Consider the following 13,864-nt stretch of genomic DNA (forward strand, 5'->3'; position numbering starts at 1 on the left):
AAAGGTGAGGAATCCGAGATTAGATAGGGCATGAAGTGGAAAGAGTGTTGCCAAAGGTAAGTAACTTGTCCATTATGAACTACAACCTGATTGCTAACTACTTGTGTTATTTTGCAGTCAGCGCATCCTTTCAGATGCTGTAACAAGCAGAGATTAATTTACCATTGTATTTATCTTTACATAGAAAATAATGCCAACATAGTAATAGCAGTGGCCGACAAGGACCAGTGCTTAATTTGAGCAGGTGGTTTCCGGTGCTGAGCACCAGCACTTAATCATCAACACTGGCGCTTTGAACACATTCCTTTATGGTAGGCACAGGGAGATTAAGTGATTTGCCCAGAATCACAAGATGTTGAGCAGGCGCCAAGATTCAAACCTGGTTCCCTAGCGCTGAAGTCGGCAGCTCTGGTCATTATGCCACATCATCTCCTCACTTTCATGATTAATAGTTGGTTCTGTTTTAGGTGGCGCTTACAGGAGAAATGGGCTGGTGCAAGTTGCCCCCTGACGAGGGCCACGACACTTATGTTTTTGCAAATTAACCACTGCTAGAGGCAAATATGCATATTTCTATTTAAAGGATGAATATTTAATGTATTGGCTGGTGCTAGAATGCCGATTATGCACTTACACAACATTTCGTTCTCTTTCCTGTGTGTGTGGGTGTTTCTGGCAGTATATTATTCTGCACTGCCCAGGAGTGTCTGCATTAGAACAGCATCCCTTCACCCTGACTATGGTAAGTGCAGCTTTCACTTTAATGTATGACTTTTCAATATGATCAGCATTCTGCTTCATTGGAAAACCTCTGAAAAGGTTCATGAAAATGTTCCTTAGGAAGGACTTTGCTCTCTAAACTCACATAATTGCTATTTCGTGCGCACTGTGTTTGTCTTTCATTTCACCAGCGGAAGCGAAATGATTGTTAAGCTCTTTTCTGCTTGCTTTTTGTTTTGCTAACTGGGAGTAACACGTCAATTCAATTTCACAACAAGAATATGCACACCATGGCTCGCGAAACTAATTGCCTTTGAAGCCATCTGTTTGCGAACCGGCAACCATTATTAGAAAGTAATGTTTATCACAATGCTTTAATGTGTACGTGCCAATCATTTTTGTTTAGAAAAGGAATCACCAAAATTCCCTATTTTCCTTTAAAGGGGAATATTGCCACATTTGGACATCTTTTTGTTTCCTAACCTAAATCTTCGCTCCAACAAAAAATAACAATAATTATTCAAACACAAATAATGCAAATGTTCTGTTTCTTCACTGCCACTGTTGTGAAATGTGATTCTGTTTCCAATACCAATAAACAATATTGCAAAAAAGGTGCATCTTTAAATATTAGCATATTTTCGTTTACATAGTTTGAGTCTCAAAGGTTTTGCAAAGTGGAGTAAATTAATCATATTCACATTCGTTCAAGTTTCTTGCAAATATGGAAAAGGGAGGAGATTGTGGTGTAGCAGGGTAATGCATCTTAGTGGTGCACATCATTAAAGACAGAGGGGCATATTCTCAAGGACCTATTGCCGAGATATCGGCACTTTATCGCAGCCAAAGTCGTGATAAATTTATCGCCCCATTCACAAGGTGGTGCAAACAGCCGATTTCACCAGGTTTCCGGCGATAGCATCCTCAAAAAACATTGCCACGGATGACCCCGGCAACTATCGCTAATGAGATGCAGAGTAGGTGTTCCCGAGCAAAAAACCATGACAACACCACACCTCAACATTCTCAACGACCAGCCAGATCGGCGATAAGATCACAAAACATACGATAAGGCGCGTTAACAGCAGGAAATTAACACCTGCTCTGACCTGGTGCAAAGTCTGATGACAGCCAGCACCAGAAAAGGGAGTCCAGACCACCGCCACACCTGAAGACCAACAGATGCCATAGAGCCACTGATCATGCAGCACGGAGCCCCAACAGGCCACAACACCCACCGTCACCACCCCCAGGACCGCCACCCCAATACCCCCCACCAGACCACCACCGAGGCAGCGCAGACCAAGACAGTGGACCGTCAGAAAATGCACCAACCTCAAAGACCCAACACCAGAGAATGTCATTGCCCACTACAGGCTCAAAAGGACAACCATCCTACGCATCCTGACCACCATTGCCCACAGGCTGACGGTACCAACACAGCGGACAACCAACATCCCTGCGCAGACAAAGCTGCTGGCTGTGCTGCACATGTTGGCCTCTGGGATCTTCCAACCAACAACCGCCAGAGTCGGAGGAGTCTCACAGCCAGCCCTATCAAAGTTCATCACAACTGTCTTGGATGCCATCATCAGCTTGGTACCCCAGTACCTATACTCCCCCCACACTGCCCAGGTACAGCTGGAGACCAAGCAAGGCGTCTAAGCCATAGCTGGCTTCACGCACGGGTTAGGGGGCAATTGACTGCACACATGTCCTACTTGTGCCCCCTGGTGCCACTGCACACAATTACCTCAACAGAAAGCACATGCATTCCATCAATGTGCAGGCAACAGTGGTCCACCTGAGAATCACCACCAACGTCGTCGCCAACTACCCAGGCAGTGTGCATGATTCCTACTTTTACCGACAGTCCATCATCAACCTGTGCTAACAGGATGGCACCCATGGAAATGTACTGCTCATTGGCAAGTACCAAATGAACACACCACACCCCCCCCCCCAACTCCACAATCATGCAACTCACAACTCTGTGAATAAACACGTCATAGACTCACATTTAACATGCCAAACAACATGCCCACCCACCAGACATGACAGCATAACTTACTGTGGCAACCTGGGTTAGCCATGTACATGAGCCATCAATGGCATGGCACCTCAGCCACACAATAGTGGAATGTGGGGAGAGGTGGGAACCAGGCAAGTGCGACAGAGGCAAGTGACCCGTGAATGAGAAGGTGCACAATGCCAAGTGTGGTGGAGATGTTCTGGACAGATTGTAGTATGCAGACCACAGACATATCCATGTCCACATGCACTGCTCGTGTATGGAGTGTAGTGGACAGTATACGCAACCATGTCTCCCCAGCCAGTGGGGAAGATCCCGGAAATGTAGCTTGTGACGTCCCCCCCTGTAAGCGTGAGCAGAGTGGGCCGGCCCGGCATACGCCAGGCCAGCGTAGGGGTGTGAATAATAAGCACGTAGCTCTGGGCATGGTTCTCTTCTGGAATGCCCAACGTCTCTGCCAGGGCGGCGCCTCCCAGCCCGCCACGAGGCCATCTCCTTGAGCGATGTTGCCTGCGATCCTGTGTGGCTGCTGCCCCCCCGGCCTGCTTGTCCCCGAACCCGTCTTGCCAGCACCTGCAAATCCAGGCCTCAATGTTCACCTGCCGACACTGGCGTGTGTCAAGGAGGGCCCACCATATGCCGGCGCAAGCCCCAAGCCCGAGGCCCGCGAGCTAAGCCGCCTCACCAGACCATCACGGCCTCCGCGACACAGGCCCGCAGTACTCCTTTCTCGTTAACATACTCCACCAGCCTACACAGCTGCCAAGTCTGTCACACATTTGGAACTGAGTCTTAATTACGCAATGGCAGAGTACACACTTTATGGCAGAGTTTATAACACTGTACTCTCTTCGATGTGGTGCCACCAACTCTGTGCATAGCATCCGCACGACACCTGTCTGTGGTCCCTTGCTGACTACTGCCTTTGGACTACACTGCAGTCGAGTAGGTCACACAGTTGGAACTGAGTCTTGATTTCTGTATGGCAGAGTTCATATCATTGAACGCATGGCGAGGAGTAAGAGGAAGACGTGGTGCAGTCCGGAGGAAAAAAGGATCCTCGTTACGGAGGTGATCGAACACTGCCAACAACAGCTCTGGTGTCACTAACTCTGTGCATCGTGCGCCAACAACACGTGGCTGTGGGTCCCTGCTGACCGCTACCTCGGGCCTACACTGCGGTTGATTAGGTCACACATTGGGAACTCAGTCTTGATTTATTTATTGCAGCATTTATATAATTGTACTGGCCTTATCGCAGACTGCAAACCCCCTCAGCTCCGGTGCCACTAAGTCTGTTCCCCGATAGCCATGGACACTTTCTGGTTGAACTTTGGTGGCGACTGAGTCTACGGACTGGGGGTTGGCTTCATCATCATGTCGGTGATACTTATTTTTTTGCGCGAAAATGAGGCTGTAGCATTCCACTCCTCAATTTGCCGCTTCCGAATGGCTTCTACCGTCTGCATCATGCCCTGGAGGACACCTTCCACTGTCCCCCGCAACCCTCTGCCACATTCACCTCGGACATCGATGAGGACACGCTCAGCTCGTGTGGCGTATCTCACTGCACCGCAAGTCACCGTCCCGTGGCGGTGTTCCTGTGCCGGCCGCAATGCATCCAGGGCCACTAACTGTGTGCAGCTCAAGTCAGGGACCCTGTTCGGTGAGATATTGGATGGCCTCTGAGACGATGGCCTTAGGGTCATCAATGCCATGTGTCTGGCCCTGCGCTGTCCTCTGCCTCCGGCCTCAACTGCGGTCCACCAGGGCTCACACATCAAATCGAGTTTTGACTGGCCCTGATGTCGCATCATCGCAGGAGGCACACACCCCCACCACCAGAACCACCTCCAAACGCCAACTGCCAGAGTTGAAACAGCCATACTGGCAGACTAACGGAGTTGCTCACACCTATCATGGATGCCATCATCTGCATGATACCCTGCTCAGCACTCCAGGTGCCACTGACTCAGTGCACCACGACTCATGGACAACTTCAGAACAAGTTGTGTGCTGTGGTGAGCTCACGTAGCAATGTCACCTCAGGCAGTGTGGGAGACCTGGGACGATGATGAGGAAGATGATGCATGTGTAACACACCCCACTGCAGCTGCATCAGGAATAACCCGAAGGGACACAATCCTAGACATCTTCTTCACATGAGCACACTCTGCTCTAGTGCTCGAACCTCAGTGCACTGCAACTCACTGACACTTCTGTTTGCAGATTGAGTGACCTCTGTACTTGCTCCGGCTACCAACATGATGCTCCACAGTTGTCTCTGTAATGCTGGTGTTTTCTGTTTCCGTTTTAATGGTGTTCACTATTCAAGTTGTTGCCAGCACCAACCACTCCGTGCGGGCAGGCTCACACTGTGACTCTGCCATTAAAGGGGCCGGGTGCACTTGCCCATAGCCAGTTCCACAAACTATCTGTGTGGTCATGATATATGCATGAGGGTCCCGGGGCCTACAACAGTGCATTGTGTTGTGTACAGCGGACGGAACCATGTCACCGCTGGCAGCAGGTAAGACCTTGGACATGTAGCTTTGTTGTCACCCACTCAATACGTAAGAGGAGTGGACTGGGCCGTCATACGGAGGTCCAGCGTGGGGGTGTGAATTATGATTACGGGGCTCTGGCATGGTTCATTGCAGGAAATGTGCAAATGCATGTGTCTCTGCCGCGGTGTGGGTCTCCTTTGTGGGGTGTAGGTGGTCCATGATGGGACTTGAACACCCATGTATGTGATCTAGTTCGGCTTCCATGAGCTCTGACCCCACCCGCACCTGTTTGGCCACCTCCTTTTGGCATTCTGACACCTGGCATTGTAATGCGATGTGTGCCTAGGTGAAGTGTTGGGAGCCAGCCGTGGTGGCGGGTGCTTCCTGCTGTGTGGTCTGTGCAGGGGCTGGGGTCTCCCTTATGTAGCTTGGCTGCCCTGCTCCTGGGGTTGGGTTGCCTGAGATGTCCATGATCTGTTGTAGGGTGTTGGTGTCGAAGGTGTAGTGGTCCTCTCCAGCATCACTGATGAGTAGTCTGGTCTGGTCTGCTGGAAGTTTTGTTTGTCCCTCTGCAATGCGAAGGGGAGATGCATGTTGACATTGTGTTCACATGTATGTTGGCGCATTGTTCTAGTTTACATGCAGACTGTATGACAATGTACATTGTGACTGTTTGGGAGGTGCTGTATATTTGATGTGGACAGTGGACATTTGGACTACATGACGGATGTGTGGTTGTACATGTATATTTCCATCTCACAGTTTACTGCTATGTTAGATGTGATTGGCCTGTTTCTGTGCATGAGCGGACCCAGTTGTGTCCTCTGTTCTGCAGTGTTGGTGTTGCTCTTTGTGCCACAATGTCGTTGGATGTGCTGTTATTGCTATGTGTGTGTGCTGCAGTGTGCCATGGGGATCAGGGACATGATCCAGGGTCATTGTGGGTGTGCAGTGTGCTACACATCGTTGTGCATGTGTGCCATTGTGCCCATCTCCCCCAGTCCCCCCAGGCCCTGGTCGTTACCCTGCTGATGTTGTGTCAGGTCCTATCGAGCTGTGTCCGGACTCCCAACTCCTTGCGCCGTCTCCACCCTGATGACTGTGGCCTCCGTTTCCTCCAGCTCCTCCTGTGGCACAGGACTCCCACCTCCTGTCGCCGTTGCTGCCTTCCTGTTGGCAGCGGGTTTGAGCTTGGTTTGGCTTTTCACATCATGCCAGCACCTCTTGTCCTCCTCCATAGACCTCCTGGAAACTCCGACTGCATTCACGTTTGTCATATTGACGTTCAGTGGATGGTAGTGTTCTGTCACCTCCGTGACACTGATCTGGTTTTCCTGTGGACTGCACCCCGTCTGCCTCTTCCTCTTTTCTTTGGCCTTCCCCGACCGCGAGGTTCCTTGCTGGTGGTCTGTGGGTCTTGTGGGATTCGCGTTGGCCTCTGCACTCGGTTCAGGTGCATCCATGATGCTACACAGTTTCTTTTTTTCTCCCTTTTTTTTGTTGCTTTTATAGTGCATTTTCTCGCATGACGCGTGGGAATTGCAGGCCTGTCACTGGTTTTCGCAGATTTTTGTATTGCTATTGGCCTTATCGCAGCTTTTTTTGCGTTCGTGTTTTGTATTTTTGCGGCGTCCTGTTGACTTTATCGCAGACATTTGACGTGTTATCGCGAGCCTATCGCATGGTACCGCCGGCTTGAGAATGCCACGTTACCACGGTGTTATTTTCCCACGATAGACTGCGATGTGCAAAGTTACGTTAAGCTAATTTTGTGATGATCATAACACGTTCTTGAGAATATCCCCCAGAGGGCCTTATTACGATGTTGGTCGGGACACCGTAGCGGAAAGGGACTAGCCAACAAGGAGTTGGTGGTCCAGCTCCCATGATAATGATGCGACCACCATCACGGCGGTCAGAAAGTGTATATTTTCTATTTTGGCTTGTGCTGCGGGCTGCAGCACAAGCCGCAATAGAAAAATAAACGTTTAAAACATTCTTGCCCCGTGTGGCAGGCACCATCTGGTGCCTGCCACACGGCACCAGATGGTGCCTGTATCACGGGGCAAGGATGTTTGGGGGGTCACCACAGGTGCCTGCCAGACCTCTTAACGGAGGCAGCAGAGGGATGGGGCCCTTCTAGAGGCCCTCACAATCCGTTTCCATCTGGCTTGGGTTTCCCGCCCAGAGATTAAATCTGCTAAAATATAGAAGGGTAAACATTAAATACTACTGGAATAGCATGTCAGTAGTTAAAGAGTAGTGGTGTCGCGAAAAATGCTATTTTCCACCACTCCGACATACAAGCACTGAATGTAACTTTTCAGGCAGTAGCAGCACTGCAAGCTTCCCCTACATACATAGAAATGGTACAGGCAGGAGTAGGGAAAGCTTCTGTATGGCACAGGATCCAGGCAGCACAGAGGCAGAACCAATGCAATTTTTTTCTCAAACACAGAATTGGTATAGCATGACCTGGGGGTGGACGTACTTTCAGGTAGCACCAACAGAGCCAGCTGAGGTGTAAACCCAACAATTTTCTTAAATCCGAGATGACTGAATTGCTAATATGGTCGTAGGTTCATAATGGAGACAACCACTGCGAAATCTTTGACAATCTGGTAACACCTATTTCCCTCTGGTATAAGAACTATAAGGACCTGTGGTTAGAGTCGGTTGATGAACCTAAAAGCAAAGGATATGGATTTGATTTGCTGGTAAAACAGAGGCCCAAAATCATCTCTGTCTTGGCAGATAGTCAACAGTAGGCAGAAATCCATGTATGTTTTAATTGTCAATTCCTGATCTTGAACTTACAAATCTGTGATACACATTGAATCTTCCTCCAGAATGTTGGAACCATGTGTTACAGACTTCTCCACAGCAGCCATGGCTGCTGCAGGTAAGAGCGCTGGGGCCGACTGAGAGGGTTTCGGGAGATGACCACAATGGAAAATTATTTATTTATTTGTTTCATTTTCCATGTGGTCGTCTCTCGAAATCCCCCCCAACCGGCCCCACTGCACTAGGGGTGGGCGGAATTTGCGTAATCGCGTTACGCAAATCTCCGCGAAACGGTAAAAAATCTCCGCGAACACGCAGAAATTCCGCGAACACGCGGAATTGCTTGTTCGCGATGCTTTTTTCTTGTTCACAATCGCTGTTTGCATGCTTGAGGAGAAATATCTCGCGAACACGCATTTTGAGAACGCGAACAAGCAAAAAATTTCGCGAAGTTGCGGAAAGCAGAATTTTGGGCAATTTCACGTTCTCCGCGGAACGCGAAATTACCCAAATTCCGCAAATTCCGTGAGCGGAACGGAATTTACCGCCCAGGCCTACACTGCACCACCGCTCTTACCTGCAGCGACCGCGGCTGGTCCACAGTAATAACTATATAAATTTATATTTCATATGTCCAGTCTGGAGAGATCGAGATTACCGTACTGTACACCATGTTGAAAACTTGTATTGATAGAATTAAAACTATGAGCCTCGTGTATAGTTTGGCGGGTGCCCCCATCCACCAAGGTGGAAGTGGTGGCTTACTGCCTTCCATGTTTAGAGATCTCTGCTGGCCTAGTGGAAATCGCTGTGCTTTTAGAGGAGCCGCACCATGTTTCATATGGCCGCTCAGCAATCTTATTTGTTTTACAGAAACAAAACTCTCAAAGCTGGAAATTATTTTTGTTAAACATGATACTATTGGCTCCCATACCCTGGGAGTTTTCTCTTATGAATTGGGGGTCATTGTTTATTTGTTTTTTTCGAGACAGCGCATGCACTGTCGGCAAAATATTTTGTGATCTGCAAACAAAAGCTTAAAATGGATCACCCATTACTCACTATAACTTACCATTGGTTAGCTTCTACTTCACTCTCGCTTCCTTTCTTCTTATTGGTCAGTGCCTGATGCTTCCTCCTGGGGCTTCAGTGTTTGTCCCTACCATGGACTAACTACAGCTGTCTGTAGGCCAGTGACTTGCCACTGGCCAAATGCTTCTGAGGGTTATTTTAATATTAATTTTTTTAGATGTTGCTCCGCGCTGCTTGCAGGCTTGGCAGTTCGGGCTGGGCTGTTCCCGTGAGGGGCCGAGTCAAGACTGATTTGCATATGGCTGGGTCCAAACTGAGGTGGCATGGGCAGCAAAAAACGATGGGTTGAAGTGTCCCAACACTTAGCTATTGCCTATGGTTAGACTTATTTCAAGCAGCCTCTCATCACCTTGTGTGGGTTTCATATACCTCCCTAAGTGGCATGGGTATGCCCAGACTCAGGTTTCATGCTCACTGTATCACTGGAACCAAGCTGTATCCGGCTGATGAGCCCATAACTAGGGTGAAACAGTCTTGGGTTGTTTGTGTTACGGTTCAGGGTGGACATGGCCTGGCAGGTCAGGCTGGACTGTTCCCATGAGGAGCAGGGTCAAGATTGATATGCATATGGCTGGGTCCAAACTGAGGTGGCATGGTGAGCAAAAGATCCATGGGTTGGAGTTCTAACCTGAGCTACTGCCAGTGATTAGACTTATTCGAAGCAGCCTCCCATCACCTTTTGTGTGATAATGTAGTATTATCCTTAACCCAACAGCTGTATGATGGATACAGAAGAGACTTGAATGTTTGCCACGCTCAAATGTCCATGACAAAGCATTATGGTGTGCGTTAAAACGACAAGAGCTATTGGGATGTTTTAAATGATCAGTGAGTCTTGAAAGAGTTAATTTAAGACAGGTCTTTGCCACAGATCTGGACTGACTGGTGTCTTAAATAGTTGAAAATCTGGAGCAACAGTATTTTTCCACCTTGTACAGTACCCAATGTTTGCTTGTCAAAGGACTGTAGTGATATCTGTCTCTGTAGGGTGTCGGGGGAATTATTATATGAAATTGTTGTCTCTGATCAAGATGGTTCATTCCAAGACCGGTCAGTTGGGACAAGATGGTTGCCAAGGTGAAATCAATAAATCTATCTTCAAGATACTTTCCGTCTCTAATGTGCCATTGCGCTCTACTTAATTCAACCAAGCTCTGCACTGGTATCGAGCGATATTAGGATGTGCACCTCAACACATCTCCTGATAGAAAAGCCGAAGGGGCAACTAACAGCGATGTGCTTTAAACTGTTGACAGGTGATTGTTAAGGATACATTTGTGATGAACCCCCAAATATCAGAGGCGGAGTGGAGCAACCTGGTTAAGTGTTTCTTCAGCCGAGATGACAGGGGAAGAAGCCATTAATGGGGAAACTCAAGAAAACAAGCATCACGGATGCAAGTGCTGCTTCTGGCTGGAAAAGTAGCAGTGTTTGTTGACATCTGTATAGTATGCTATAGAACAAGACAACGTAATACAAAGCACCATCACAACACAATTTAAACATAACAGATCACACACTACAGCAAAAGTCAAAACACAGCATAGCAACCAGAGTATAACACAAAAACATCATATTACAATAATGCATCACAAAAAAACACAGCAGCACAAAAAAACAACAGAACACATCACCACTGCAATAAAATGACACATAACTATACATATGTATTATCATGCATTACCACCCTCAGAAACATGCTTTCGTGAAACAGTGGTCAAAAGTGTTTGCACCAACCAAGCAAGTCTTTAACTTATCACCAAGGACATGAAATAGCGCCAATCAAAAATGTTTTGGGATCCAAATCAATATGTCCTGTAGCTCCACCTGGACAAATTGGATATTCATAAATGCTCACCCAACGTATGGTTAGACTGCTTAACATTAATAAATTGCTCCACCTGAACCATTCTTTCTGATTTGTTAGGCCCATTGCTTATCTATCATCAGCTCTCGATTTTATAGATAGGATCTGAAGACATGGCCATTGCACTTCTGTTTTACCCTAAATATTTGTGCTCCATTTTTCCCAGGCTGATATTTCAGTGCAATTCTACATCACTCATTAAAAAATAAAACTGTGGTTTGCTGTGTTTACAGTGTTTTACACCTCCAAATGGGTTATAACATTGAAATATTTCATGTTTTCTTACTGATCCGTGATGAAGAACTAAGAATGTTAGCAGTTTCGCCTCCACAAGAAGTGCACCAGATTATACTCATTGCAAAGACAGTGTGGAAAGACCCACAGGATCAGCGGTTGAAGTGCATTAAAAAAAGTATGGGAACTGCGATGCTGCGCACAATGGGGCGGAGTGAGTGAGTGTTGGGGAGGGGTAAAAGGCATGACTAAAACAATTATATTCTGTAACTTTTTTCAGTCTTTCACCATCAGGTAACTACATGAAAAACAAGCATTGGCATAGCCAATAGGTCTCGCTTTTGGGACCTTATAAGTATTTAGTTTTGCAGCACAATATCCTTGGTGCAACAACATCAGCTGTCGCATGGCAAAACCTTGTACCTTATGAGTGTTTAGCCATGCAACAGTTGATGTTGTTGCACCAAACATATTGTGCTGCATAACTAAATACTATAAGGTCCCAAAAGCGAGACCTATTGGCTCTGGCAATGCTTGTTTTCCTAGTAAAAAGTCCAGCTCAGTAGATGTGAAGACAAAGGTAGCCTTTCAAATGCAAATGTGAGAATCTCGCTGCTAATGGGTGAACATTAGCACAAAACAAACCGATGACAAAGAATGTACCTGAGCAATGCAGGCAGCAGCAGATGAAAGTAGCAAAGTAGGAAAAACAATGCTGGCACAAGACATTGTGAGCCCACCCTAGGCTGAGAGGTTGGGGATTTGAGTGAAGCGCGGGTGCCGCGATTATAGCAAAAGTAAAGAAATAGATGTTTTTTTCTATTTCTTTACTGTTGCTATAATCGCGGCACCCTGCGCTTTATACTTTTAACGCTTAAAGTAAAGCGCGGGTGTCGCGATTATAGCAAAAGTAAAGAAATAGAAAAAAAATCTATTTCTTTACTTTTGCTATAGTCGCGGCACCCGTGCTTTACTTTTTAACATTAAAAGTGAAGCGCGGGTGCCGCGATTATAGCAAAAGTAAAGAAATAGATGTTTTTGTCTATTTCTTTACTTTTGCTATAATCGCGGCACCTGCGCTTTACTTTTAATGTTAAAAATAAAGCGCGGGTGCCGCGATTATAGCAAAACTAAAGACATGGACACGGACAGGGCGGAGCGAGTGGTGCGCGGCTGCAAAAGTGAAAGCAGCTGCAGCGTCCACATGCTTAATGACCCGCGAAAGACAGATGGCGGATGCGCGCGTGCACGCTCGCGTGAACGCAAGCGCTAGGCCAGCCATGGCACCTTAGCTATGCAACACTTGATTTTGTTGCACCAAGGCTATTGTGCTGGATAACTAAACACTTATAAGGTCCCAAAGGCGAGACCTATTGGGTATGCCAATCCTTGTTATTTTTACACCCCACTCAGCTACTCCATTGTGCTTCCCCCTTCTCCGCCCCCCACTGGTCAGGTGGCTCATTAGTGCTTACTTAACCCCTCCACCTGTGCTCGCTTCACTGTTGACTCCCTTTGTTTTTGCCATCCGTCAAATCAGGCTCCCCGAGGGATCCCACCATGCCGAAACGGCTAGTGGATAGTCTATCGGTGCTAGAACCGTATCTAAGACGCCTATTGGATGTGTCTTTTAGCACCAAGACCGTGCCCAAAGCCTGGAAACAGGCGGTGGTTCTACCTCTTAGAAAGAAATCCAACATCAGCTTTGAGAAACTAGAGAACCTTCGGCCGATCTCCCTTTTGCCCTATCTGGCTAAATTGGCGGAAAAAACTGTAAATATGCAACTGATGGATTTCGTGGATGAGGCAGCTCTACTACACGATACCCAGTTTGGTTTCCGTCCCCGCCATTCTACGGAATCAGTGCTTTTGATGGCTGTGGAGACCTTGCGCCAGGGGGTGGATGAGGGTCATACTATGGCCCTCATCCTATTGGACCTTAGTGCAGCATTCGACACCGTAGCTCATTCCACCCTGCTACGGTGTCTGAATAATGGCGGAATAACTGGAGCTGCCCTCGCATGGATCCAGTCCTTTCTCACGGGGAGAAGCTTTCAGGTCCGCCAGAGCGAGTGTTATTCCAGGGATATTGGATTGGACAAGGGCGTACCCCAGGGATCGTCCCTGAGCCCCACCCTATTTAATCTTTATGTCTCCCCAGTGGCCCGCATTGCTGTGGGCCATGGTCTGTACATAGTGTCCTACGCCGACGACATGCAGCTGGTTATCTCCCTCTCGCGAGCGCCGGGTCTTGCGGCAGGCAGTTTCGGAGTCTGCATGCAAGACCTTGCAGCCTGGATGTCCACCAACTGCCTTAAACTAAATGGCAGCAAGACTGAGGTACTCGTAGTGGGGGGGAACCCATCTGTCTGGTCGTCGGCGTGGTGGCCTCCATGCTTGGGAGAGGCTCCAACACCTTGCCAAGAAGTTCGGAACCTTGGAGTCTGGTTAGATGCTGACCTGTCTTTTGGACCGCAGATAGGACGTGTGGCGGGCGTCTGTTTCAGCGTCCTGAAAAGTTTATGAAAGATTTTAGATCTCCTCCCTACGTCAGCCCGCAGAACGTTGGTGCACGCCCTTGTCACATCACGCCTGGATTATGGCAATTTGCTGTACCTAGGAGCAACC

The 13,864-nt window shown here is 47.9% G+C and overlaps 1 protein-coding gene across 2 annotated transcripts in view; it reads left to right on the forward strand.

Annotated features, from left to right (window-relative positions):
• The window catches only part of NOX4 (NADPH oxidase 4), a 699,867-nt gene that overhangs the window by 281,912 nt on the left and 404,091 nt on the right, over positions 1-13,864 (forward strand). For both annotated transcript variants that reach the window (XM_085623140.1, XM_085623139.1), the window contains exon 11: positions 680-742. In XM_085623140.1, the coding sequence (XP_085479266.1) occupies positions 680-742 (63 nt within the window). The remainder of the gene's footprint in view (positions 1-679; positions 743-13,864) is intronic.

The sequence above is a fragment of the Triturus cristatus genome, chromosome 8, assembly GCF_964204655.1.
Source record: "Triturus cristatus chromosome 8, aTriCri1.1, whole genome shotgun sequence".
Taxonomy (NCBI): Eukaryota; Metazoa; Chordata; class Amphibia; order Caudata; family Salamandridae; genus Triturus; species Triturus cristatus.